This window comes from Lipotes vexillifer, unplaced genomic scaffold, assembly GCF_000442215.2.
Source record: "Lipotes vexillifer unplaced genomic scaffold, Lipotes_vexillifer_v1.1 scaffold1242, whole genome shotgun sequence".
Taxonomy (NCBI): domain Eukaryota; kingdom Metazoa; phylum Chordata; class Mammalia; order Artiodactyla; family Lipotidae; genus Lipotes; species Lipotes vexillifer.
Window position 1 is genome coordinate 170,365 of NW_006793169.1, and position 26,912 is coordinate 197,276.

At 37.8% G+C, this 26,912-nt stretch overlaps 1 protein-coding gene and 1 non-coding gene across 2 annotated transcripts; one reads left to right on the forward strand and one right to left on the reverse strand.

Annotated features, from left to right (window-relative positions):
* Positions 1-4,979: 4,979 nt before the first annotated feature.
* On the forward strand, positions 4,980-24,479 carry PM20D2 (peptidase M20 domain containing 2). Its single transcript, XM_007466250.1, has 7 exons — positions 4,980-5,505; positions 7,611-7,759; positions 11,244-11,386; positions 12,729-12,883; positions 22,668-22,803; positions 23,846-23,953; positions 24,186-24,479. The coding sequence occupies exons 1-7, from the start codon at positions 5,050-5,052 to the stop codon at positions 24,338-24,340; spliced, it is 1,302 nt and encodes a 433-aa protein (XP_007466312.1). The 5' UTR covers positions 4,980-5,049; the 3' UTR covers positions 24,341-24,479.
* TRNAE-UUC (transfer RNA glutamic acid (anticodon UUC)) lies at positions 20,241-20,312 on the reverse strand. The gene has a single exon. It is a non-coding gene; the product is annotated as a tRNA-Glu (tRNA).
* Positions 24,480-26,912: the final 2,433 nt, after the last annotated feature.

Here is a 26,912-nt window from a genome sequence, read left to right on the forward strand (position 1 = left end):
TCCTGCTAGCAATGTAAAATAAGTAACACCAAAATAACTGAGAAGTTTGAGAGGTGAATCCTTAGTAGATACGCACATGGTGAAAGTGTACACATTGCTTAAGAGAGGAATCTCTTGAAGGACCCTCAAGCACTGCATTGGGTCCAAGTTCTAAATGTTGTATCAAGAAGGGCAGGGGAGCCAAAAAAGTTCTCTCCATTTTCCCAAACCATAACCTTAGGAGAGAAATGTTCTCATCCAGCAAGCCGGGCTGTGTCTTCACAGTGTTGTAGTCTACCAGCCTCAGGGAATCAGGCAGAGGAGAAGCCTTTCCTCTGAGAGAACCTCACTGTCCTCATTTCAGTAATGGTTATGTTCAGCAGAGCAGCTAATCTCATTGCCAAGAGGGAGGGAAGTCAAAGAGAGCCTCAAGTAACTTAGTACCAGGACATTCCAGGCTTTAAAATAGCTGCCTTTACCTCATGGGCCATTTGAAGAAATCTATACAGAATTTGAAAACAAGCTGTAATAGAACCTTACCCAACAGAAGCAAGGTCCTGCCAGACATTTTTGGTCATTTCCTTTGCTTTTATTTTCCAGAGTTTCTTCCTTACCTTAAATTTTTTCCTGCCTACTCACTCACGCCCTGGATGGTTTAATTCTCTTCTGGGTATACCCATTATGCACAGTAGATACATGGACATGCACTTTCCTTAGCTCCTCCACTTTCCTTAGCGCCACTGCTAGTCTTTTGGATGGTAGCATCCACCTCCTCTAACACACATCCGTCCACTGGCCCCTTACACTCCCATTGCCCCTATGTGGTTGAATGATTTTACCATCCACCCAGCCGTTCACACTAGAAAACTCAGTCATCCTGCCTCCTTTTCTCCATCATGTCCCCTTCCTCCAAACACATTCCATCAGACATCAGGTTTGGCCACTTCTGGCTGTGGAATGTTTCTGGATTCCAGGGACTTTGCAGGAAGGTTTTAGCTTGTCTCAGCTCAAAGTCTCTCTGTTTCCATTTATCTTCCACATTTTCATCAATTATTCTTCCAGAACAAAAATCTGGTTTTACTTTTCTCCTGCTTAATAACATCTGATAGTTATCCACTGTCTGGATAGAGTTTTATCTCTTTAACAATGTATACGCAATTCCTCTATGTCCCTTCCCCACCCCATCAAAATTCACCTTTCTCCCTACCTGTTCTCTTGGTTCACTGCTTTCTGCCAAGTGACAGCCAGCTTTCCCAACACCTTAGCCCAGAAGTGGTTTCTTTTTTTTCTTTTTAAAATATTTATTTATTTGGCTGCATCAGATCTTAGTTGCAGCACGTGGGATCTTCCTTGCAGCACGTGGGATCTTTTAGTTACGGCATGCGGGATCTAGTTCCCTGACCAGGGATTGAACCTGGGTACCCTGCATTGGGAACATGGAGTCTTAACCACTGGACCACCAGGGAAGTCCCCAGAAATGGTATCTTTTTTTAAATAAATTTTATTTATTTATGGCTGCGTTGGGTCTTCATTGCTGCGCGTGGGCTTTCTCTAGTTGCGGCGAGTGGGGTCTACTCTTCGTTGCGGTGCGAGGGCTTCTCATTGCGGTGGCTTCTCTTGTTGCGGAACACGGGCTCTAGGCGTGTGGGCTTCAGTAGTTGTGGCTTGTGGGCTCTACAGCGTAGGCTCCGTAGTTGTGGTGCATGGGCTTAGCTGCTCCGCAGCATGTGGGATCTTCCCAGACCAGGGCCCGAACCTGTGTCCCCTGCACTGGCAGGCAGATTCTTAGCACTGCACCACCAAGGAAGTCCCAGAAGTGGTTTCTTAATGTGCTATCTAGTTTTTCATTCCATTTCTTTTTCTGGGTTCTCAACATATTTTTTTCTTCTCATTTAGGTCATGCTTTGCAAGACTATGTTGAGGATTTTATTTTATTATCTTATTTTATTCTAATTAAAATAATATCAACCATATCCAAGTCTGTTGTCTTGCCACAAAGGGTTCTGAATCTGAAGTCCAGAATAATATCCAGTCTAGTCTTGTACAAATTGGCTAGTATTTCAGCCATGGACAACGTTGCTTTCCCAAGGTAAAGGAAATATTTGATCTACTATCCCCACCAAAGCACTCATTTGTCATGAATTTGCTGTGCTTAAAGTTATGGAGTTGGGTGTCATGGCGGCTGGTTTTCTGAGCAGTGAGAGAAGAGGTATCTTTCTACTTTAAAAACCAGTTCTTTGATGAGAACTCTTTCTACCCACCTTCCTCCAAAGCAAAGGTCAAAATTAACACCTTAATACTAAACTCTGAGTATTGTATTATTTTTTTCAGATATAGCACCTACTAAAGGAAGAGAAGTATTGTCCATTTTTTTAATGTTTCTGGTAAAAAGAATTACAGGCTCCTTAGTAGCAGCATATAGAGGTAGACAGTTATATGAACATTATGGATATAAATGAAAGTGATAGTAAGAATTACTGAGTTGATCAGATTCAAGAAGGCCATATGTCCTACTCTATCAACTTCCAGAAGCCATTCTTCCTGCCTCTCAACTCCCAGAGGTAAAGGACTGAGAAGTCTGGGGAGAAGCATCACATTGATACACACAGTATCTACAGGCAGTCGGCATAGTTGAGTGGTCAATTGCTACCATTACTCAATTAGCTTATTAGATTCAAGAATAATCAATCAACAAACATTTATTGATGAGGAAGGGCTGTATCACCACCGCACCATGTTAGGTGCTGGGGAACACAGTGAGAAAGCAAAAGAGTTTAAAGACTGGAGGGGAAGATACATATTGAACAAATTATCACAATTTATTAAATAAATTAATTTAAGGATACAGTAAGTAAGAAATATAGGCTGCCAACAATGGAAAACCAACACATACATGCATGCATGTGCATACACACAGAACAGAGCTTGAAATGAATCTATCTTTTCTCTACCTCAAGTGACAGCTTTATTAATTCATAACAAGCAATATAAATAGCAGCTTCTATATAGAATTTATATGTACCCCTTTTCTGTTGTTGTTTATAGCTGCCTGATAAGAGCAAGCAAGCATGGGTACTACTGATGGCAACAGGCAGGGTTGCTGCAGTAAATTTATTCAAAATGAGTGATATTTATGGGTTCTCATGTAAATAGACAAGCTGTAGATGCATTTAAGAATTTGGAGGGAGGGAGACGCAAGAGGAAAGAGATATGGGAACATATGTATATGTATAACTGATTCACTTTGTTATAAAGCAGAAACTAACACACCATTGTAAAGCAATTATACCCCAATAAAGATGTTAAAAAAAAAAAAGAATTTGGATGTCTACTTACATAAGCAATAGAGCAAGGTGGCTGAAAGTAGCCCACTGGAGCCAGACTGGCCTCTGTTCCATGCTGAATCCACTACTTAATAGCTGCGTAATCTCAGACAGTGCATCTGTAAAGTGAAGATAAACAATCACATTAACAACCTCATTGGTTATTATGAGAATTAAATGAGTTAATACTCATAAAGCACTTAGCACATGTTAAGCTCCTGCCACAGAGTAAGTGCTCTACAAATGTCACCTATTGTATTTGCTCAAACAAGGCCATTTTTTAGCCAACTATCTGAACACAATAATACTGAATCTCATAAACGCAGAGGGGATTTTTGTGGAAGTGTATCTCAGTAAGGTTTATTAAGCATAGACAAGGGGGGTCCAGGAATTTAATACCACATTTGTTGTCTTTAGAGCTGCGTTTCAGTTAGGGTGTTGCCTGAGAATGACAGTATTTTCTGATTTAGAATGTGACATTTACTCTGATATTGTTAATTTGTGTAGTAGTTAAAAATAGTAGTAGATAGTCTTCATGTATGTTAACTTCCTTTAGACTTATTTTGAAAAAATACATTTGTCTTATTATATGAATATATTGTGTCCCATTTAACCAAATTGTAACAAATGAAGGAAAGAGGTGATAGAGTATGAAATGTTGACGGAAGCTTTTACTATGTGGAACACCTTAGAATATAAATTTCTACAGTGCTATTAATAGTTATATCATCAACAACATTTTTTCAGACTTTGTGCTTCACTCTGGAGAAAAGAGTACGGCATCTTGAATTTCTTCACTGGGTAATTTAAAACCGAGTTATAATGTGGACACCAACTGCACACATGTTACTTGAGTTCAGCATCAAAGTTGTAAACGAAAATAGAAAATATGCTCTCTCTCAAAGCTGTTACTATTTAACAAAACACATTCAAATCAACAAAATAGTATGAATATATATGACCATTAATGTTTTTATTAACTGTTTTGGGCTTTTTAAAAAACCTCATTTTAAATACTTAATTCTAATTCTACTCTACTCAAGTAGACTATAATAGCGAATACATATCTAGTGCTTACTATTTACATTCCAGCTGCTGTTCGAGTTACTAGTAAGTTCTGATTCTAATAAGAAAGCCATATACAGCAGTTTCAGCTTTTATGGAACACAGTAACCTCAGGGAGAAGAAAGAGAGGGCGTTCCGAAAACTTAACTACGTAGTCTATAGACCAGTGTTCTTTGTAAAGCATTTATATCGACACCCAGTTTTAGGAACTAAAACCCTTGTATAAATTTGTATTACTATTCTAAAAAAAAAAAAATTGTATTACTATTCTAGAAAGGAGGGTGACGTTTTTCAGGGGACTATATTCCACTTGGTCTGTCTCTGAGGCCTGTTAACCAATAAAACCGTTCTATTCTGCTGCTCTGGGACATAAGCAACAACGAAAAGGAGTAATGACCTTAGACCATAAATAAGTTGTCAGGACACCCCAGGGGACGAAGGAGAGACGATTAGCAACAGGACTCGGGTTCCTCCCAGCGACCGGCGGCAGAAAGGGCGGAGCACGTTTCCGGCGAGGCGCTGGAGGCGGGGCGCGGGGGCTCGGGGGTGGGTCTCCCGCGAGCTGCGGAGACAACCTGCGCAGCGAACGCGGGGCGTGTGCGCAGGCTCAGTCGGCCGCCAGGAGGGAGCGACCTAGCGGGCAGTCGAGAAGAGCGCTGACCGGTCACGGGCTGTGAGCACGATGAGACCCGGAGAGGAGAGGCCGGTGGAGGGGGGCGCCTGCGCCGCCGTCTTCGAGGTGGAGCTGCTGAAGCTGCGAGCGGCGGAGTGCATCGACGAGGCGGCCGAGCGCCTGGGGGCCCTGAGCCGCGCGATCTGGAGCGAGCCCGAGCTGGCCTACGAGGAGCACCATGCCCACGACGTGCTGACGCGCTTCTTCCAGAGCGAGCGCCCGGCCGCGTCGTGGGCGGTGCAGCCGCACTACCAGCTGGTCACGGCCTTCCGTGCCGAGTGGGGGCTGCCGCGGGGCTGGGCGGCGCCGTGCCCGCTGCACCTGGGCTTCCTCTGCGAGTACGACGCGCTGCCAGGCATCGGGCACGCCTGCGGCCACAACCTGATCGCCGAGGTCGGGGCGGCGGCCGCGCTGGGCGTCAAGGGGGCCCTGGAGAGCCTCCCCGGGCCGCCTCTGCCGGTGAAGGTGAGGTGGGGCCCGGGCTTGGGATTCCCATCGCCAGCCCAGGCCGGGACCGACCCGAGAAGGGCGGGAGCCGGCGCTTCCCGTGCGCCTCCGCCCCTTCCCACCCCGGGGCAGGTGTAGGGGACAGCACTCGACGTCCTGGCTTTTTCTAGTAGGCAGAACCCCTGGATCAAAGTCAGTAGTTCATGAGTTGCCGACCTAGCGACATTTTGCAGACTTTTGCTTTTTCTCTCCTGCGTAGTTGTAAACAATTGAGTGAACTCTCTCCCTTAGGAAAGAACTTAGAACCAAGCCTGGTTTTCGTGATGGCTTATTTTTGGTAACAGGGCCAATCGCAATTTGCTGACAAGGTTGTGCAATCTCTGGGAGGAGGTAGTTATTATAGGGAAACCTGCAGACCCTCTTCGTTAGCCTCCAAAAAATCTTTTGTTTGTGGCAGTCCTAGGAGCTGTTGTGATTCGAATCATTGGATTTGGATAGGAAATGTTCAGTCGTTAGAACTACAAAACCTCTAGAAGTATACAAAAAATGGGAAGAGAGTGAACATTAACTACATGATCCTTAAGTCTTAAAGTTTATTTCGCGATTTTAAGATATAGCTCGATCCTTTAAACGGGGAAATGTTTATGTTAGCCACAGGGCAAGTTTAACCTTGTGTTAACTCTGTTTTTCCAGATGGTATATTCTTTCTGTGGGCTAAGATTGAATCACCACTGCTCAGGTTAAGGGGAAGACTAATGTTATATTTTAATATTCTTTAGCCCATTTTTTCCAGTGTCAGTAACCTTTCTCTTTTATCCTTACAGTTCCATGTTTTGTGGCTTTTTCTCTTTAGCTGCCTTCTCTTTTCTGCCTCTGGGCCTTGTTTTTCATCTGGCTAGGTTTTTGTTTTGTTTGGGGGAGGAGGTGTCCTTTGCCATTGCATGAAGCACTGGAGAGATTTAGCTTTAACCAGGTTTATGAAAGGTTCAGAGAAGTCAACAAGATTTAACCTGAAAAGTCATATTTCATGAGTCAAGGGTTAAGAGTAAAAAGCAATTTAAGAGTTTGCAAATTAAGCAAATTAAGAGCTTTATAACTTCTGACTAAAGCAAGACTTTGGGAAATACACACACTTCTGATTTTGAATGGTAATACTCAGTTTTAGTAAGGTTATCTGTCTTATCTGAAAATGGAATTTATGTTGATTCTCTTTGCAAGCCAAGAACTTTTCCAACTTGTTTCATTGTGTTCTTATACGTGACCTTGAAAGTATATTAGTTGTTTATAGAAAATTTTTCTTTGCTTTTAAAAATTGTTTGAAGAAGTTAAGTTTAAATATCAAAGTAAAATGTTTATTCTGTAAAGTTCTCTTTTGTTTAATTAGGTGTTTGGTGACCAATAAATCTGCCTGGTTGAGCTGGTGGAATCGAATTAGTAAGTTTGTGTAATAGTTGGCCGTTTCTAACCGTGGTATTAAGATTTATTCAATGCTTTTCATAAAGGATGAATGCGTTAAGACCTTCTAAAGAGGTAGTTTGGTAAGGAAACAGAGTTCAGGCCTGAAGGTCAGGGTATCTAATCCCAGCTCTGCTTGAAGCCTTGCTCTGTGATCTGGGGCAAGACATTTCACTCCATGCCTCAAAACCACCCTTCCTAAAATGATACAGATCGCTTACCTACCTCACAGGGTTGTTGTGAGGATAACTAATAAGTAACTAGAAAGTTCCTTACCAGTAAAAGGCTTATGAATAATCATATACATATATACTAAAAGACAGTCAAAAATAAGCTTTAAGAAGTTAGTCCTAAATAATTTTGAGGAACTTAGTATATAGTACCTCTTTTCATCTTTGACATTAGTTCTATAAAATTGTGTTATAAGATTGGGAAAAGTTTCCTATAGAGGCTTTAGTACATACTTTGAGCCAAATTGGTATAATAATGTCAATTGCAAGTTTGTGGTGAATTTAGCATGGTAGACTTATGCCCACTGCCTTATTTGAGTCAGAGAACAAAACCTCTCTTCATAGTTTGATTTAGATTGTGAATACATGTGCAAGGGAACCTGACTGATACTGCCTGCTAGGATTTTTTGTTGCTCTGACACAGGTATTTCTTTCTAGGTAATTGTTCTGGGAACCCCTGCAGAAGAAGATGGTGGTGGCAAAATTGATTTAATCGAAGCAGGGGCTTTTAAAAATCTTGATGTTGTTTTTATGGCCCATCCATCTCAAGAGAATGCTGCTTATCTGCCTGATGTGGCTGAACATGAGTGAGTAATCAAGTTGAAATAAACTTCGTAGTGGAAAACAGGCTATTAGAATACTTTAGTGACTTAACTGGAGGCTAAAACTCCGTACTTCTGCATTTAAAAAGTAAATTGAAAAAAAACAGTAAATTGAAAGATAATGATGTGATATTTGATTTCCATTGAATGACATTTGGTAGGCCCCTTCTAACTGAGATTTAATATGGTGTTCATAATTGAACTGTTAAAATCCTGCCTAAAAAGTGTAAGAATAGCAAACAATATGTTGACACGTATGTTCTATTTTGAATTGAGAGGAATCTGGTTTCTGGACAATGTCTATGCTTTGATATGGAGTTGCATTTGCAGCTGAATAGATCTGCAAGAGACAGCTTTGTTAGACTTGGGAAGAAAACACACTTCTCTAGTTTACTTATTTTGAGTTCTTTGCAAAAAGGATAAATTATGTTCCTGACGAAAAAATACAGAAACTGACTAGCTGTGGATTTGATTGGAATTTGCCAACATATCCTTTTCTGATTTGTCTGGTGCTGAAACTTTTTTCTTCTTTTTTTATCTTTCTCTATGTTGAAAAGCTCACTTTTTTTGGTACCTAGGAGCATGCATCATTTAAGTGGTTTAAATTTTTTACATCAGAAGTTTCAACCATAATAGTTAATGGTCCAGTTAGGGGTCTGGTCCCAAGGAGCCATGGCTCAGCTGCTTGAGGAAAACCCCATGTTCTCCTCTGCAGTAGCCTGGGAGTAATCGCAGAACCACCCCAGCAGTGCTTCTAGATTGTGTGTTCAGTTATCCTGCATTTCTCTGCACCCCTTGTTTTCAGAGGGTGACTATTTTAACTGTTCTGGTATTTTTGGTCTTATCACCAGGAATTGGTATTGTGACAGTAGGAAGAATCTTTCAACTTCCATTTCAGGGATGCTGTACAGTAGTACACCTCTGGAAAACCTTAGAGGTTAGAAATCTCTGCCAATGCCTCTGGCTAGAAGGGACCAGTGGCTGCAGGCAGGCTTCCCAGTCCATTAGCCTTCTAGGATTTAGGGTTAGGTAGGCTTCTTGGCCTTGATTCTGAAGTCAGTCCATTGGGCCTCAGGCCTTTTCTTAGTATCTGGCTTCTTAGATTTTTCATTTGCCAACTTTTAAGATGGAAAAGAGCAAGAACAAAAATTTAATTTAAAAAATTACTAATCTATTCATGCTAAAAATCTGTAACAATAAATAAGATAAAGTACTATTGTCCCTATTAATCACCTTTTTCACATCCAGTCCCTTTTCTAGAGATATATATTCTCCCAGGACTTTGGGGGTATATTTATAGACATAAAATAGGTACATGTATAAATTAAATCTTAAAGGAGGATTTTCCCCCCTCTGAAATAGTCTGCTAAATATATTGTTGATCTGGCTCTTGCTTTCTAAAATTAAACAATGTGTCTTGAATATCATTCCATATCAGTTTTTTTTTAATGTTCTTTTTTAAAAAAATAAATAAATTTATTTATTTTTGGCTGTGTTGGGTCTTCGTTTCTGTGCGCGGGCTTTCTCTAGTTGCAGCGAGCGGGGGCCCCTCTTCATCGCAGGCCTCTCACTATCGTGGCCTCTCTTGTGGAGCACAGGGTCCAGATGCGCAGTTGTGGCTTACGGGCCCAGTTGCTCCGCAGCATGTGGGGTCTTCCCAGACCAGGGCTCGAACCCGTGTCCCTTGCATTGGCAGGTGGATTCTCAACCACTGCACCACCAGGGAAGCCCTTAAATGTGCTTTTTAAGCCTAAAATACTAATGCTGATATAAAACAGGCATTAACATTTCTTTTCCTGTAGTTTATTGTGCTTTAATTGTACATAGATTTGAACCCTAGAAGAAATGGTGCTAGAGCCATTTTCGTAAAGGACATCTTTTTCCATTTTATAATATTTATCACCAGTTTTGTTAAAATTCCAGTTTCTGGGTGATGGTGATAAGATATAGATTGAGGAAATAACAAGTATCCTAAAATTTAAAATATATATTTGGATTTTGTTTTTTAAATAGAATGTTTGGAATCAGTAAAGAAATGCCATGAGCCTCTTGAATCTAGCTCCTTAAAAAAAATAAATAAGTCGAGTGAGTTTTTTTTTGTTTTTTTTTTTTTGCTGTACTCGGGCCTCTCACTATTGTGGCCTCTCCCGTTGCGGAGCACAGGCTCCAGACCTGCAGGCTCAGCGGCCATGGCTCACGGGCCTAGCCGCTCCGCAGCATGTGGGGTCTTCCCGGACCGGGGCACGAACCCGTGTCCCCCTGCATTGGCAGGCGGACTCTCAACCACCACGCCACCAGGGAAGCCCTAGAGTGACTTTTTAGTAATTTAAATATTAATCAGGCTTAAGAAGTGTAATCCAAACAAGTCACCATTATTAATTTTTTTTCTTTTGGAGTTATCAGACAAGGCCATGAGTCGTGTTCAAAGAGTTAAAAAAACAAATGGAGGCAAGTCATCTTTATAAACTATTTAATATACAATCCTTTCTCTAAATCTTATTTTTTTTTTATTGTATCTGAGTAGACTGGTATGAGAAATATTGGGAAGTGGAAAAACAATTTATAAAATTTTAAGGGGGACGTTCCTGGTGGTGCAGTGGTTAAGAATCCTCCTGCCAGTGCAGGGGACATGGGTTCGAGCCCTCGTCTGGGAAGATCCCACATGCCACGGAGCAACTAAGCCCATGGGCCACAACTACTGAACCTGAGTGCCACAACTACTGGAGCCCGCATGCCTAGAGCCCATGCTCCGCAACAAGAGAAACCACGACAATGAGAAGCCCGCGCACCGCAGCAAAGAGTAGCCCCCGCTCACCACAGCTAGAGAAGCACGCGTGCAGCAACGAAGACCCAACCCAGACAAAAATAAAATTAATTAATTAATTTTTAAAAACTTTTAAGGTATTAGTGATACAGGTATTCTGGAACATTAATAAAATATTGGTCAGGAACAACTGACAACGCTAGAATATTTTATAATACTGTGAATATAATCTGATTTTTAGAGGTTGTCTTAACCCATTTCAAATGTCACCTCCTTTCTGTCTTTCCTTGACCTTTCCCCACCTTTAAGACAGAAAGAATTATTTGAGTTTTTGTAGACCTTTGATATAGAACTATCACAGTACAGTGCAGAAGGAGACAGGAGCCATCTCTTTTGTAATTCCAGCACTTAAAACAGTATTGCATTGTTCGTTTAAATTGAATTGTGTACAGATTTAATTTGTACAGGAGCTCGATTGAGCAAAGTTCTTTTTCTCTGTGTTTTTGGAATGCCTTCTTTGTGTTAGTCACTGTATTACATAATAATAAACTAGAACTAAGGTATGTAAATTGCTACATTATTGCTACAAATTAATTCAGCAGTGTGAATTAATTTTGAATAATAGTTGGGTAGTTCTAATTACTTGGATTTTCTTACTTTGGTGATACTGAAAAAAGTAATTCCGAATGATATTTTATTTCCTAGTGTGACTGTGAAATACTATGGAAAAGCATCTCATGCTGCTGCTTATCCCTGGGAAGGACTAAATGCATTAGATGCTGCTGTCCTCGCCTATAACAATCTGTCTGTGTTAAGACAACAAATGAAACCTACCTGGAGAGTTCATGGTACGAATGTCAAATACTTTGGGTAATAGATGGCGCTTAATATATTCCAGTGCAATATAATTCCTTAATATTTGATTTAAAAAAACATTTGGGAACATTTTATATACTTTATGAATATTCCAAAAATTTTTAACATTTTCAGAAATTTCTGGGACAGGATACTAGATGTTCATTTATATGTGGGTAAGAAGATAGTTAAGATTATTTGTACATAAATAGAATGGTCATTTTGAGTATTAGAAATAATGTTTTTATGTACGGTTCTTTCTGTGGATATTTGAAAGTTAGAACTTGATTTTTCAGTTATCCTCACTGTATCTTAATATTCTGTGGGTATTTGAAAGTTAGAACTTAATTTTTTCAGTTATCTTCACTGTCTCTTAATCACAAAATTTCATCATTTTCTCATTAAAAAAAAAAAGTGGTGGTAACTGGTTTTATGTGCTCAAGTGCTGTTAATCCTAAGTAACATCTTTTTAAATTATGTGTATCACATTAATATATATATATAATAATAAAGTATTGTCTTGAAGGTATAGATTTATTTTTTAGTTTATTTCCTTATGATTTAAGAAATTATTATACTTTAAGATCTGTTCTTTGCTTGATTTTGCTATAGTCTGAAATTAGTTTGTAACTGCACTTTTACCAATTTTCTACGTTAGTTTCTTTAAAAAGAATAAACAGGAATATGTAAAAAATACATTTTTCAAAACAGGTCATATAAAATAGGTTTTGCATACTTATTTTCATTATTATTTTGAATGGATACATCTTCCTTCTCAGTCTAGTTCCAAATAAATGCATTTGTTTTGACAGTGGTAGTATATTTTGTCATCTTTGACTTGCATTGGTTTCTTGTTGGCATGAAAATTATTTTCCCAGAGCCAAATGCTATTTAAAATGGGATTCCTGAGGTATGAGGGTAATTACAGAGGCTCATACCATTGGTTTTTTTCCTTATGTCAAAAGTTTATCAAAATGTACAACTGTAATAAAACGCACTGAAAAGTCTCTCCCAGAAGGCTTAAGATAGTTGTAAAAATTTCTAGCAGTTTCTTTATAGTCAGGAATCATAATTTCTTAACATTGTATAAATTCCTCAGACTAAAGTACATATAGACAGGTTTTTTTTTTCCTGTTAGCAAGAAAGTGTCATACTGTGCATAGAAACTTGTTGTATAACATCAAAATATTTGGTTGGCATATATGTGACGTTAATAAGTTTAAATTATTTTTCTTTATGTATATATTGGCTGAAAAACTTTATGGGTGTATTTAAGCTTAAAGAAATGATCTCCAAGCTCCAAGCTCAATTCCAGTAATTTGGTTCTTTTTATAGGTATAATAAAAAATGGTGGTGTAAAACCCAATATCATTCCCTCTTATTCTGAGCTAATCTATTACTTCCGTGCACCCTCAATGAAAGAACTTCCAGTTTTGACCAAAAAGGCAGAAGATTGCTTCAGAGCTGCAGCTTTGGCTACTGGGTGCACAGTAAGAACTTTTAAGAGTTAATCTAAGTTATAATCAGAAGTATATATGTGGGCTGGGGTTGTTTATATTAAGTTACATTTAGAACCTAATTTGTGTTCCTTTTATTTGGCAATCAGTGCCTTGAATATGCAAAACCAGTTGACTGAATAGTTGATGTGAAAATCTTTCATTCTTATTTATTTTAATCAGTGTCTGCATAGGGAAGACTGCAGTCGTCTCATTATACAGGACTTAGAATAACTGATATTGCTGAGCTAGACTCCCTGCCTTTTTGCAAGTTATATTTTTCCTTATTGGCAGTTATGCTTTTGGAAATGCTGTATATAGTTCCTGTAAAGGGATCTTTATGGCAAAATCAGCCAAACCTATTTTTGGTGAAGTCACAGGTGTGTGTAATAGTGATACAAATACTTATGGCTTGCTGGAATGAAAGTTAAAATAGACACAGTAGTCAAGAGGTTTTGTTTATTTGACTCATAAAGTCGTCAACATTTATGTACTAATCATATAGGGCATACAGTGGGATGAGAAGCTCCAGAATTGCATAAATCTTGCCCTGGGGGCAAGCCTGTAGTCTAGTTGGAGAGAGATAAGATCTGGATTTGTGCCTCTCAGCCTCACTGATTCTGTAACTTTTGGAAATGTCATTTAATATCTCTGGGCCTCCATTTTTTCTTGAAAAATGGAGGTAATGATATAATCTATCTTAGGGTTCTTATGAGAATTAAATGGCATAATGTTTGTGAAGAGTTAGGGCCAACACCTCATACCTTATTTTTTTCTGCCCTCAGTAGACTGGAGATATATGATTTATTCAGATAGTAAGAGTGATTCTAAGACAGTATATGTTAAGTGTCCAAAGAGTAAAAATTTAAGCATTCATCCCTTATTTATTTATAATTATAGATATTTAAAATATAACATAAAACATGAACTATTATCACTAGTTAATATCCCAAGGTATAATGTTGCCTTATAATAAGGTTCATTGTTATTAGATTTGAGTCTATATTTAAGTCTTTTTTTCCTCAGTTTTACTGAGATAAAATTGACATACAGCACTGTATAGGTTTAAGGTATACAACATAATGATCTGACTTACATACATCATGAAATAGATTATCACAGTAAATTTAGTGAACATCCATCATGTCACATAGGTACAACATTAAAGAAATGGAAAAGAAATTTTTTTCCTTTATGATGAGAACTCTTATAATTTACCCTAACTTTCATGGATAATGTACAGCAGTGTTAATTATCTTTATCATGTTGTACTTACATCCCTAGTACTTACTTACCTTATAACTGGCAGCTTGTACCTTTTGCCTACTTTTGCCTAATTCCCCCTCCCGCCAGCACCTGACTCTGGAAGCCGTAAATCTGATCTATTTTTCTGTGAGTTTGCTTGTTTTTGAAGTATAATTGAGCTACAACACTATGTTAGCTCCTGGTATACAACATAATGATTTCATAGTTCTATTCATTTCAAAATGACCACCATGATAAGTCTAGTTGTCATCTGTCACCATACAAAGATATTACAGAATTATTGACTGTATTCCCCACACTGTACATTTCATACCTGTGACTCATTTATTTTGTACTGAATGTTTGTAATCTCCCTCACCTACTACTCTTTTCTCCCAAACCCCCTTCCCTCTGGCAACAACCTGTTTGTTCTCCTTATGACCCTGTTTCTGTTTAGTTATAGTTGTCCATTTGTTTTGTTTTTTAGATTCCACATGTAAGTGAAATCATACAGTATTTGTCTTTCTTTGTCTGACTTATTTCACTTAACATAATACCCTCTAGGTCCATCCATGTTGTTGCAAATGGCAATGTTTCATTCTTTTTATACAGCTGATTAATACAGCTGATTAATATTCCTTTGTATATATGTATACCTTTAGCTATTGTTTTTACGTTCCATCTGTTGATGGACACATAGACTGCTTCCATATCTTGGCTATTGTAGATAACGCTGTAGTGAACATAGGGGTGCATATATCTTTTCGAATTAGCTTTTTTATTTTCTTCACACACCCAGAAGTGGAATTGCTGGAGAGTGTGGTAGTTCTATTTTTAATTTTTTGAGGAATCTCCATACTGTTTTCCATAGTGGTTGTACCGATGTAGATTCCCACCAGTAGTGCACAAGGGTTCGCGTCTCTCCACATCCTCACCAACACATATTTGTTGTCTTTTTCGATAATAGCCATTCTGACAGATGTGAGGTGCTATTTCATTGTGGTTTTGACTTGCATTTCCCTAATGATTAGTGATGTCGAGCATCTTTTCATGTGCCTGTTCCCGTCTGTATGTCTTCTGTAGAAAAATGTCTGTTCAGGTTCTCTGCCCATTTTTTAATGAAGCTGTTTGGTTTTCTGCTATTGAGTTGTATGAGTTCTTTGTATATATTGGATATTAACCCCTTGTTGGATCTATTGTTTGCAAACATCCTGTCCCGTTCAGTTGTGGCCTTCTTATTTTGTTGATGGTAACCTTCACTGTTCAAAAGCCTTTTAGTTTGTAGTCCCATTCATTTATTTTTACTTTATTTTCCCTTGCCTGAAGAGACATATCCCCCCCAAAAAATTTGCTAAGTCTGATGTCAAAGAGCGAACTGCCTATGTTTTCTTCTAGGAGTTTTATGGTTTTGGGTCTTACATTTAAATCTTTAATCCATTTTGAGTTTATTTTTGTATATGGTATGAGAAAGTAGTCCAGTTTAATTCTTTTGCATGTGGCTGTTCAGTTTTCCAAACACCACTTATGGAAAGACTGTCTTTTCTTCATTGTATATTCTTGCTTCCTTTTTTGTAGATTAATTGAGCAAAGGTGCATGGGTTTATTTCTGGGCTGTCTGTTCTGTTCCATTGCTCTATGTATCTGTTTTTGTGCCAGTACCATACATAGCTTTGTAGTATAGTTTGAAATCAGGGAGCATGATACCTCCTTTTGTTTTTCTTTCTTAAGATTGTTTTGGCTATTCAGGGTCTTTTGTGTTTCTTTACAAGTTTTAGAATTATTTGTTCTAGTTCTGTGAAAAATGCCATTGGTATTTTTATAGGGATTGCCGTGAATCTGTAGATTTCCTTGGGTAGTATGGTCATTTTAACAATATTAATTCTTCCAAACCTTGAACATGGTGTATCTTTTCATCTGTTTGTCTCATCTTCATTTGCTTTCATCGGTGTCTTATGGTTTTCCAAGTACAGGTCTTTTACTTCATTAGTTAGATTTATTCCTAGGTATCTTATTCTTTTTGATGAGATCATGAATGGGATTGTTTTCTTAATTTCTCTTTCTGATAGTTCATTGCTAGTGTATAGAAATGCAACAGATTTCTCTATATTAATTTTGTATCCTGCAACTTTACGATATTCACTGGTGAGTTCTAGTAGTTTTTTGATGGTATCTTTAGGGTTTTCTATGTATAGCATCATGTCATCTGCAAACAGTTGACAGTTTTACTTCTTCCTTTCCAATTTGGATGCCTTTTATTTCTATTTTTTGTCTGACTGCTGTGGCTAGGACTTCCAACACTAAGTTGAATAGAAGTGGGCAGAGTGGGCATCCCTGTCTTGTTCCTGATCTTAGAGGAAATGCTTTCAGCTTTTTACTGTTGATTAAGATGTTGGCTGTGGGCTTGTTGTATATGACTTTTTTTTAATTATTAATTTTTATTGGAGTATAGTTGCTTTACAATGTTATGTTAGTTTCTGCTGTACAGCAAAGTGAATCAGTTATACGTATACATATATCCCCTCTTTTTTAGAGTTCCTTCCCATTTAGGTCACGACAGAGCATTGAGTAGAGTTCCTTGTGCTATACAGTAGGTTCTCATTAGTTATCTATTTTATGTATAGTAGTGTATGTAAGTCAATCCCAATCTCCCAGTTCATCCCACCCCCCCGCTTCCCCCCTTGGTATCCATACGTTTGTTCTCTACTTGTGTGTCTCTATTTCTGCTTGGCAAATAAGTTCATCTGTATGATTTTTCTAGATTCCACATATAAGCAATATTACACGATATTTGTTTTTCTCTTTCTGACTTACTTCACTCTGTATGACAGTCTCTAGGTCCATCTATGTCTCTGCAAATGGCACAATTTCATTTCTTTTTATGGCTGAGTAATATTCCATTTTATATATGTGCCACATCTTCTTCATCCATTCCTCTGTTGATGGACATTTAGGTGGCTTCCACATCCTGGCTGCTATAAATTGTGCTTCAGTGAACATTGGGGTGCAGGTGTCTTTTTGAGTTACAGTTTTCTCGAGGTATATGCCCAGGAGTGGGGTTACTGGGTCATATGGTAGTTCTATTTTTAGTATTTTGAGGGACCTCCGTACTGTTCTCCACAGTGGCTGTACCAGTTTACATTCCCACCAACAGTGTAGGAGGGTTCCCTTCTCTCCACACCCTCTCCAGCCTTTATTGTTTGTAGATTTTTTGATGATGGCCATTCTGACTGGTGTGAGGTGATACCTCATTGTAGTTTTGATATGCATTTCTCTAATAATTAGTGATGCTGAGCATGTTTTTATGTATTTGTTGGCCATCTGTATGTCTTTGGAGAAATGTCTATTTAGGTCTTACACCCATTTTTTTATTTTTATTTTTTGATATTGAGCTGCATGAACTGTTCGTATATTTTGGAGATTAATCTCTTGTCGGTTGCTTCATTTGCAAATATTTTCTCCCAGTCTGAGTGTTGTCTTTTCGTTTTGTTTATGGTTTCCTTTGCTTTGCAAAAGCTTTTAAGTTTAATTAGGTCCCATTTGTTTATTTTTGGTTTTATTTCTGTTACTGTAGGAGTTAGGTCAAAAAAGACTTTGCTGCAATTTATGTCAAAGAGTGTTCTGCCTATGTTTTCCTCTAAGAGTGTCTGGCCTTACATTTAGGCCTTTAATCCATTTTGAGTTTGTTTTTGTTTATGGTGTTATGGAGTGTTCTAATTTCATTCTTTTACATGTAGCTGTTCAGCTGTTCACCATTTATTGAAAGACTGTCTTTTCTCCATTGTATATTTTTGCTTCCTCTCTCATAGATTAGGTGACCATAATTAGGTGTGTGGTTTTATCTCTGTGCTCTCTATCCTGTTCATTGATCTGTATTTCTGTTTGACTTTTGTTATTGAGGTATGTTCCCTCTACACCTCCTTTGTGGAGAGGTTTTTGTTTGTTTGTTTTAATTTATTTATTTATTTTATTCTTGGCTGCGTTGATTCTTCGTTACTGCGTGCAGGCTTTCTGCAGTTGCGGTGAGCGGGAGCCACTCTTTGCCATGGCGTGTGGGCTTCTCATTGCAGTGGCTTCTGTCATTGTGGAGCACGGGCTCTAGGCACGCGGGCTCGGTATTTGTGGTACGTGGGCTCAGTAGTTGTGGCTCGCGGGCTCTAGAGCACAGGCTCAGTAGTTGTGGCGCACAGGCTTAGTTGCTCCACGGCAGGTGGAATCTTCCCGGACCAGGGTTTGAACCCGTATCCCCTGCATTGGCAGGTGGATTCCTAACCACTGTGCCACCAGGAAAGTCCCTGAGAGTTTTTATCATAAAGGGATGTTGAATTTTGTCAAAAGCTTTTTCTACATCTACTGAAATGATCATGTGATTTTTATTCTTCAATTTATTAATGTGGTGTATCACATTGATTAATTTGTGGATATTGAACCATTCTTGTTGCATCCCTGGGATAAATTGCACTTGATCGTAGTATATAATCCTTTTAATGTACTGTTGAATTCAGTTTGCTGATATTTTGCTGGGGATTTTTGCATCTATGTTATCAGTGATAGCTGTCCCATAATTTCATTTTTTGTGACATCTTTGTCTTGTTTTGGTGTCAAAGTGATACTGGCTTTATAGAATGAGTTTGGAAGTGTTCCTTCCCTGCAACTTTTTGGAACAGTTTGAGGATAGGTATTGACTCTTTTCTAAATTGTTTGGTAGAATTCACTTGTGAAGTCACATGATCCTGGACTTCTGTTTATTAGAAGTTTCTTTTTATTAGTGATTCATTTCATGAATTTCATTACTGGTAATTGGACTGTTCATATTTTCTGTTTCTTCCTGTTTCAGTCTTGGGAGATGGTACATTTCTAGGAATCTGATTATTTCTTCTAGGTTGTCCACTTTACTGGCATATAATTGTTCATAGTAATCTCTTGGGATCCTTTTGTTTTTCTGTGGTGTCATCTGTAACTTTTCCTTTTTCATTTCTGATTTTAGTGATTTGGGCCCTCTCTTTTTTTCTTGATGAGTCTGGCTAAAGATTTGTCAATTTTATTTATCTTTTCAAAGAACCAGCTCTTAGTTTCTATATTTTCTGTTGTTTTTTTAGGCTCTATTTTGTTTATTTCTGCTCTGATCTTTATGATTTCTTTCCTTCTACTAACTTCAGGTTTTGTTTGTTCTTTTCTAGTTCCTTTTGGTGTAAGGTTAGATTGTTTATTTGAGATTTTTCTTGTTTCCTGAGCTAAGCTTGTATTGCTATAAACTTCTCTCTCAGAACAGCTTTTGCTGCATCTCATGGAATTTGCATTGTTGTGTTTCCATTTTCATTTGTCTCCAGGTATTTTTATTTCCTCTTTGACTTATTTAGTGAGCCATTGGTTGTTTAGGAGCATTGTTTAGCTTCCACACATTTGTGATTTTTGCAGTTTTTTTTCTTGTAGTTGATTTCTAGTCTCATATGTGTGGTCAGAAAAGATGCTTCATATGATTTCAGTCTTCTTAAATTTACTGAGACTTGTTATGTGGTCTAGCATGTTACCTGTCCTGGAGAATGTTGTATGTATCCTTGAAAAGAATGTGTATTCTGCTGCTTTTGGATGGAATGTTCTATATATATATATCTGTTAAGTCCATCTGGCCTTAATGTGTCATCTAAGGCCAGTGTTTCCTTATTGGTTATCTGTTTGGATGATCTATTCCTTGATGTAAGTAGGGTGTTAGTGTGTTACAGTCAGTTTCTCCCGATATGTTAGCTAATATTTGCTTTATGTATTTTGGTGTTCCATATGTTGGGTGCATGTATATTTATAAATGTTATATCTTCTTGTTGGATTGACCTCTTGATCATTATGTAATGTCTTTCTTTGTCTCTTGTTACAGTCTTATTTTAAAGTCTGTTTTGTCTGATGTAGGTATTGCTATCCTGGCTTTCCTTTCATTTCCATTTGCATGGAAATGCCTTTTTCCATCCCTTCACTTTCAGTCTGTCTTTGTCTTTAGATCTGAAATGAGTCTCTTGTAGGCAGCATATATATGGGTCTTGTTTTTGTATCCATTCAACCACTCTGTGTCTTTTTTTATTTTTTCAGCCATGCCATGTGGCTTGCAGGATCTTAGTTCCCTGACCAGGGATTGAACCTGGGTCCCAGCAGTGAAAGCAATGAGTCCTAACCACTGGACCACCAGGGAATTCCCCATATTTGGATTCTTCTCTCTTTTTTTTGTTTATGTATCTATTATAGACTTTTGGTTTGTGGTTTCCATGAGGTTTATAAATAGCAATCTATATACATTTGTGGTTATTTTAAGTTACTGATCTCTTAAGTTTGAATGCACTTTTAACAACCCTGTGTTTTTATTCCTTCCCCTCACCTTTACTGTTTTTGATATCATATTTTACACACCCTTTTCTTCTTTGTATCCCTAAACTCCTTATTATAGATAAGATATATATCTGTATCTTTCCTACTAGCTTTATAAGTGGTTAATCTATTGATACTACCTTTACTGTGTATTTATCTTTAGCAGTGTGGTTTTTCCTTTTGTAATTTTCATATTTCTAGTTGTGTGGTGAGAAGTCCTTTTAACATTTCTCGTAAAACTGGTTTTGTGATGCTGAACTCTTAACTTTTGCTTGTCTGTAAAACTTTTGATCTCTCCTTCAAATGAATGAAAGCGTTGTCAGTAGAGTATTCTTGGTTGTAGGTTTTTCCCTTCCATCACTTTAAGGATTGATATATTGTGCTATTCCCTTCTGGCCTGCAGAGCTTCTGCTGAAAAAGCAGCTGATAGCCTTATGGGAACTCCTTTGTATGGAACTTGTTGCTTTCTTCTTTCTGCTTTTTATATTCTCTTCATCTTTTAAATTTTTTTAAAATTTATTTATTTTATTTATTTATTTTTGGCTGTGTTGGGTCTTCGTTGCTGTGCACGGGCTTTCTCTAGTTGTAGCGAGCGGGGACTACTCTTCGTTGAGGTGCGCAGGCTTCTCATTGCGGTGGCTTCTCTTGTTGCGGAGCACTGGCTCTAGGCATGTGGGCTTCAGTAGTTGTGGTGCAAAGGCTCAGTAGTTGTGGCTCGCAGGCTCTAGAGCACAGGCTCAGTAGTTGTGGCGCACGGGCTTAGTTGCTCTGTGGCATGTGGGATCTTCCCAGACCAGGGTTCGAACCCATGTCCCCTGCCTTGGCAGGTGGACTCTTAACCACTGCCACCAGGGAAGCCCCTCTCTCTTTATCTTTAATTTTTGCCATTTAAGGACAGGATGATCCTCTTTGGGTTGATCCTATTTGGGATTCTCTGTGTTTCCTGGACTAGATGTCTGTTTCCTTTCCCAGGTTAGGGAAGTTTTCAGTTATTATGTCTTCATATACGTTCTCTGCTCCTTTTTCTCTCTCTCCTCCTTCTGGGACCCTGATAATATGAATGTTAGTACTCTTGATGTTGTCCCAGAGGACTCTTAAACTGTCTTCATTTTTAAAAATTCATTTTTCTTTTTTCTTTTCAGCTTGAGTGATTTTCACTACTCTGTCTTCTAGTTTGCTGGTCCATTCGTCTGTATCGTCTAATCTACTATTGATTCCTTCTGGTGTATTTCTTATTTCAGTTATTGTATTCTTTAGCTCTGATTCTTTTTTATGTTTTCTAACTCTTTGTTAAAAACTTCTGACTCCTCACTCTGTTCATCCATTCTTCTGAGTTTTTTGAGCATCTTTATGATTGTTACCTTAAACATTTTATCAGATAGATTGCTTATCTCCTTTTCTCCTATATTTTAAATAGTCTTTTAATAATTTTTTATGTTTTGGCTGACTTGTAGTATCTACTTAGGTTGTCATTGTTTCTAACTTAGATGTTGCTAAAAGTAGAATATTATCTCTGCCATTTTATAATTGGTTTTTGCTAATGCTATTGGGATTATCTTTAGTTTGTGGGAGTATTGCCCATTTTTGATTTAGTCAAATCTAAATCTGTAAATCCTCTTAACTGGGCACATATAAACTGCTTCTGTATCTTCATGCACTGAAATTAATAAATGAGGACCATAGTCAACCCTTCCACATTGTGAATCTTCTGTCTTGCTCAGGATATGTTATGCCTTTCAGACCAGGCAGTGGTGTCAGTGTCGGTTTGTATATTGAAAATTGGTATATCTTGATTTCTTTCTTTTAGAGGCTATAGCCTACGGCAGTATTTCTTAAGTATGTGATTTTGGGACCACATGCATCAAAATTACTTGGGGGTGCTGGCTAAAATGGAGACTCCTGGCCTCTCCCACACCCTGTTTAGGGACTGAAGTTGAGACTCACTGACTAGGTGACCTCGTGTGCTTTGGTCCATATATAATGTAAAGGAGAGAGGGTCCTAGGAACTCCCATTATAGAAAAACATACTTTTTTAAGGTAAAAGATTTGAGAGAGCTTATATCCTGAAGGGGAGGTGCCTCCTCTTAAACCTCTTTCTGTTAGAGAACTATTGCTAGTTTGAAAATTAGATAGTGAATTTGAGTTTCTTAATTCAAAATTTGTTTTATAATTTTTTTATTAGGTAGAAATTAAAGGTGGAGCACATGATTATTACAATGTTCTTCCCAATAAGAGCCTGTGGAAAGCTTATATTGAAAATGGAAAAAAGCTGGGAATAGACTTCATTTCAGAAGATGCAATGTTGAATGGCCCTTCAGGTGATTAAGTTCTTTCAAACATATCATATGCTATTTGAGGAAGGGAAGTACCATCCATGGTTAAATGGTTTTGTTTAACAGCTTTCGAGGTTGGGGGAGGTATTGCTCCCGATTTTTAATGAGTTTTTTTCACAAACTTAATGGGTAGGGGAAAGACACTAATGCATTCCTCAGTGAATGTAGAATGTCAAGTGAACAGATTTGTTTTTAGAAATAGCCATCATACTCTTTGCTTTATATTCTAAATATTTCTAGTGTTTAAATTTGCTTAGTTCTAATTTTTAAGTAAGCTACTTAAAGGGGAAATAGAATTTTAATTCATCTCCAGTCATCAGTAAGCAGGTTACTAAGGACTTAGTTATATGGGGGCATTTTCAGTTTCTGAGGAGTAACAAACAATTATTAGAATTTAAATAATCATAAACATATCAGGTTATTTTAGGCTTTTTTCCTTTTAAGAGCATTATTACGTTTGCATGTTAGAAAAGCCTCTCTTAAAATGTAATAATAAATGTTGATGAAATAGACTCAGAGGGACTTGGAGATAAAAACAGGGTGTTGATGTCATTCAGTGAGATAAGAGTTCAAGAGAAAGAGCAGGCTGGAGTATGGTGGGTTGGTATTAATTATTAGTTTGTTAAATTTGAGGTGTTCACAGGACTTCTAAGGAAAGCTGTCCAGTAGCCTGTTCCAAAAGTTGTTTGGGTAGAGACCTAGGGGTTGTCAATACATGAGAGGTGATTGAAAACATAGGTTTCAATGTTGATGAGGTTGCCCAAGTACACAGGAGGAGGCGTAGCCCAGAGATGAAACCCTAGGGATCACCAGTACTCAGGTGACAGGTGAAGGAAAGTGACTAGAGAGGGCGACAGAGGAAGCCAGACAGTCAGGAGAGTGGAGTCATGGAAACCAAAAGAGTAGAGAATTTCTAGAAAGGAGGGAGCAGTAAATCATGTCAGGTGCTATAGAGATTAAGATAAGTGTGCTTTAGCGTCCATTGGACTAGCAATTCGAAATTCATGGTTTGTCTTACCTTTCCAAGGATCTACTGATTTTGGAAATGTTACTTTTGTGGTTCCTGGGATTCATCCATATTTTTACATTGGATCTAATGCCTTGAATCATACAGAACAATATACTGAAGCTGCAGGTAAGTGTTATTACAAGTGAATGTTTTGGCATATACTCTTTGTAGTAGTAGTTGCCTTTCTAACTGTTTAGGTTAGCCTATTATTACTTCTTTACCTAACAGCGCCTCAGGAAATACTATATTGTGGTGGGCAGTTGCAGAGGCAATTTAGATATTGAGAGCTAACCAGAAAACTAATAAAGTAATTGTAATACATATGAGGTTATCTTTATTCATTTTATCTACCTTTTAGGATCACAAGAAGCTCAGTTCTACACTTTGCGAACGGCCAAAGCTCTGGCAATGACTGCATTGGATGTTATTTTTAAACCAGAGCTGCTAGAAAGAATCAGAGAGGACTTTAAATTGAAACTTCAAGAAGAAGAGTTTTTAAATACAGTAGAATAAAAGGAAGATTTAGGAGCCACTCATGGGTCATGAAGAAGTGATGATTTTCTTCTTTAATCTTTTGTAATGAGGGAGGAGGGCATGGCTTGTTTTTCAGTCTTAAGGGAGTCATATTCCCCTTACCTGAAAAGTGAGGACACGATGTGGAGAAAACACATTACCTCATATGTAGAGTGAAAAATTCACAAATCTGTATATGATGGAATTGTGACATTTCAGGGCTGGTATGTATTGGCATTTCATAAACAACCTGGATGACACATAGTTTTATCAGTGATAACATTTTATAAATCCATATGTTGTGTGAGTATATTTTGAAAGATCCAAGAGATTTCAAGCCTTATATCCAGAATTGCCACATGAAAGATTTTTTTTGATATAGGGTGGTAACATTGTTCTATAAAGTTGTTTTAAAATTCAAGTTCTAAATTTAGGGAAGGTTCATTTGGAATATCTGACTATATCTGTTTTTGTTTAGAGAATTTATTCATTGACAATAAAAGTACTCTTTTTATCAGAAATGCTGCGGGGAAACAACTAGAAACTCAGGTACAAAGAATAAGCTTTAGTTTTACCATTTGAAGGAAAATGAAAATGTTCTTTTTTATATATAATTTACTCTGAGAGGTGGCATTAAAGTGCTATTCCTCATTCCATATTTCAGTAATAGAAAAAATGGTAAATGGATAGGATTAGACTCTTCCTGTAAGGTGTTTGCTTGGTAGCCCCATGTGTTTCAGAGGAATTTAATTAGAGGAGTGATGTCTGCTTATCTTGAATGTTAATGCCATACAACTGATCCCCTCCACCTAGCAGCCCTATTCAGGTTTCTTCTCAGAAGCTAGCCTGTCCAGCTTGAGTAAACTCAGTAGTTTATTAAATTTAAGGGACAGAATTCTAAGCCTCCTTAAGCCCCATGCTAGCTCAATATAAACTAAAAAGTATTGTAAGTTTTTCCTGGTGTGACTTTCTTGAACATGATAAAAGAATGTGAAACAAGTATCCGGTAAAACAAATATTTTACACTGTGAATATAGTAAAGGTCCAGTAGACTTTATTTTAAAGGGAGTCCTCAAATTTGAGTGTAAGCATTCCAGAAATGGAAGGGGAAGGAGGGAAAAGTGAGCATTTGGCCTCTGCTGTAAGCAAGTCACTTGGGTGCTCTGTGCCTTCAGCTCCTCATTTGGAAAGTTAGATTAGATCCCTCATCCTTACAGTCCTTTAAACCTCTAATTCCTGTTCTATCTGAAATTATTTAAAGTTGAAACAAGGAGAAGGGAATTTGGGTGGAGAGTTAGTAGTTGAGAATTGCTTTTCTTCTGTATCAGAGGTCTGCAGACTGCGGCCTGATTTGGCAAGCAGCCTGATTCTGTATGGCTAGCATGCTGGAAATGGTCTGTACATTTTTAAAGGGTTGTAGAAAAAAATAAAGCATCAGAGACCAGATCGTGTGATCTGCGAAACCTAAAATATTTACAATCTGGCCCTTTGAAAGATAAAGTTTGCCAGCCCATCTGCTGATGTGCAGGGGAGAGGTACAGTCTGTACCAGTGCTATCCACCACAACCCAGTCAGAGGAGGTAGTGTTGACAATACCGCTAAGATTTCTGTCCCTTTGGAGTTTCTGTAAGATTTTGTTTTCCTTTCAACATTTAAAAAACTTGGTCAAAATATGGGATTACCCATTGAAATATGTCCTGCATTTATCATGTCAGAAAAGAGGTTGAGATGCTCCAGAGTCTGTCTAGAAGTATATATATTTTTTTCCCCAGATCTCACCTTGACATTTTACATTATTTTACTTTAAGTTATTTAATATAATTCAGACTTTTTAAATCCCTTTTTATATATCAATAAATTAACTGAGCCATATTACACTGAAAAGTGTAAATAAATAACATAAATAAATGCTGGGTCAAAAAATCTGTCCAGAGGAACAATTGTAGCTAATCTTCACTCTATGCCATTTGAATTTGGGAGACTCCTTCATCTGTAATGGTAGTTTTTCCTTTTGGAACGCAGTTCTTTCTTTATCCTCATACTCCAATGGCATGTTTGGAATGTGCTAAATTTTCATAAACATTTATACTTAGCTTAAATTATCATTATTGATTAGTCCTCATATTTTGGATTAAGTCTCCAAAGATTTTGGAAGATAAATGGGGAAGCACTCGATTACAGGAGAACAGTGTCACTTCTAGATAAAAAGGGTTATATATAGCTCTTTATATTTAAAAGATGAATATTTATTTTTAGGAGGGTGACACATGAATAGGACTTTTTCAAAATTTTGTGTCTTGATTTTGAGGAAGGGGGCAACTAAGTTTTTCTCCCAGAATTAATTTGAATGATGACACTTTACTGTCACTTGGATTCGGTGATTGTGTGTTATTCCTCCACTAGATTGTATGTTCTTTGAAGCCATTGTCTTCTCAATATGCTTAATTTCCTTCAAGTACACTAAAACCTGACTCATCTGGGGAAAAAACAGGCCAAGCTGAGTTCATGTAAAGTTTAAAATAATATAATTTTAAAAATATTGAATGAGTTTCTGACCTAAACTAGAGAGATA

Coding starts and splice junctions, on each gene's coding strand:
- PM20D2 (XM_007466250.1), top strand. CDS start 5,050: ATGAGACCCGGAGAGGAGAGGCCGGTGGAGGGGGGCGCCTGCGCCGCC. Junction 7,760..11,243: donor CCTGATGTGGCTGAACATGA/GTGAGTAATCAA, acceptor TTTATTTCCTAG/TGTGACTGTGAAATACTATG. Junction 12,884..22,667: donor CTTTGGCTACTGGGTGCACA/GTAAGAACTTTT, acceptor TTTTTTTATTAG/GTAGAAATTAAAGGTGGAGC.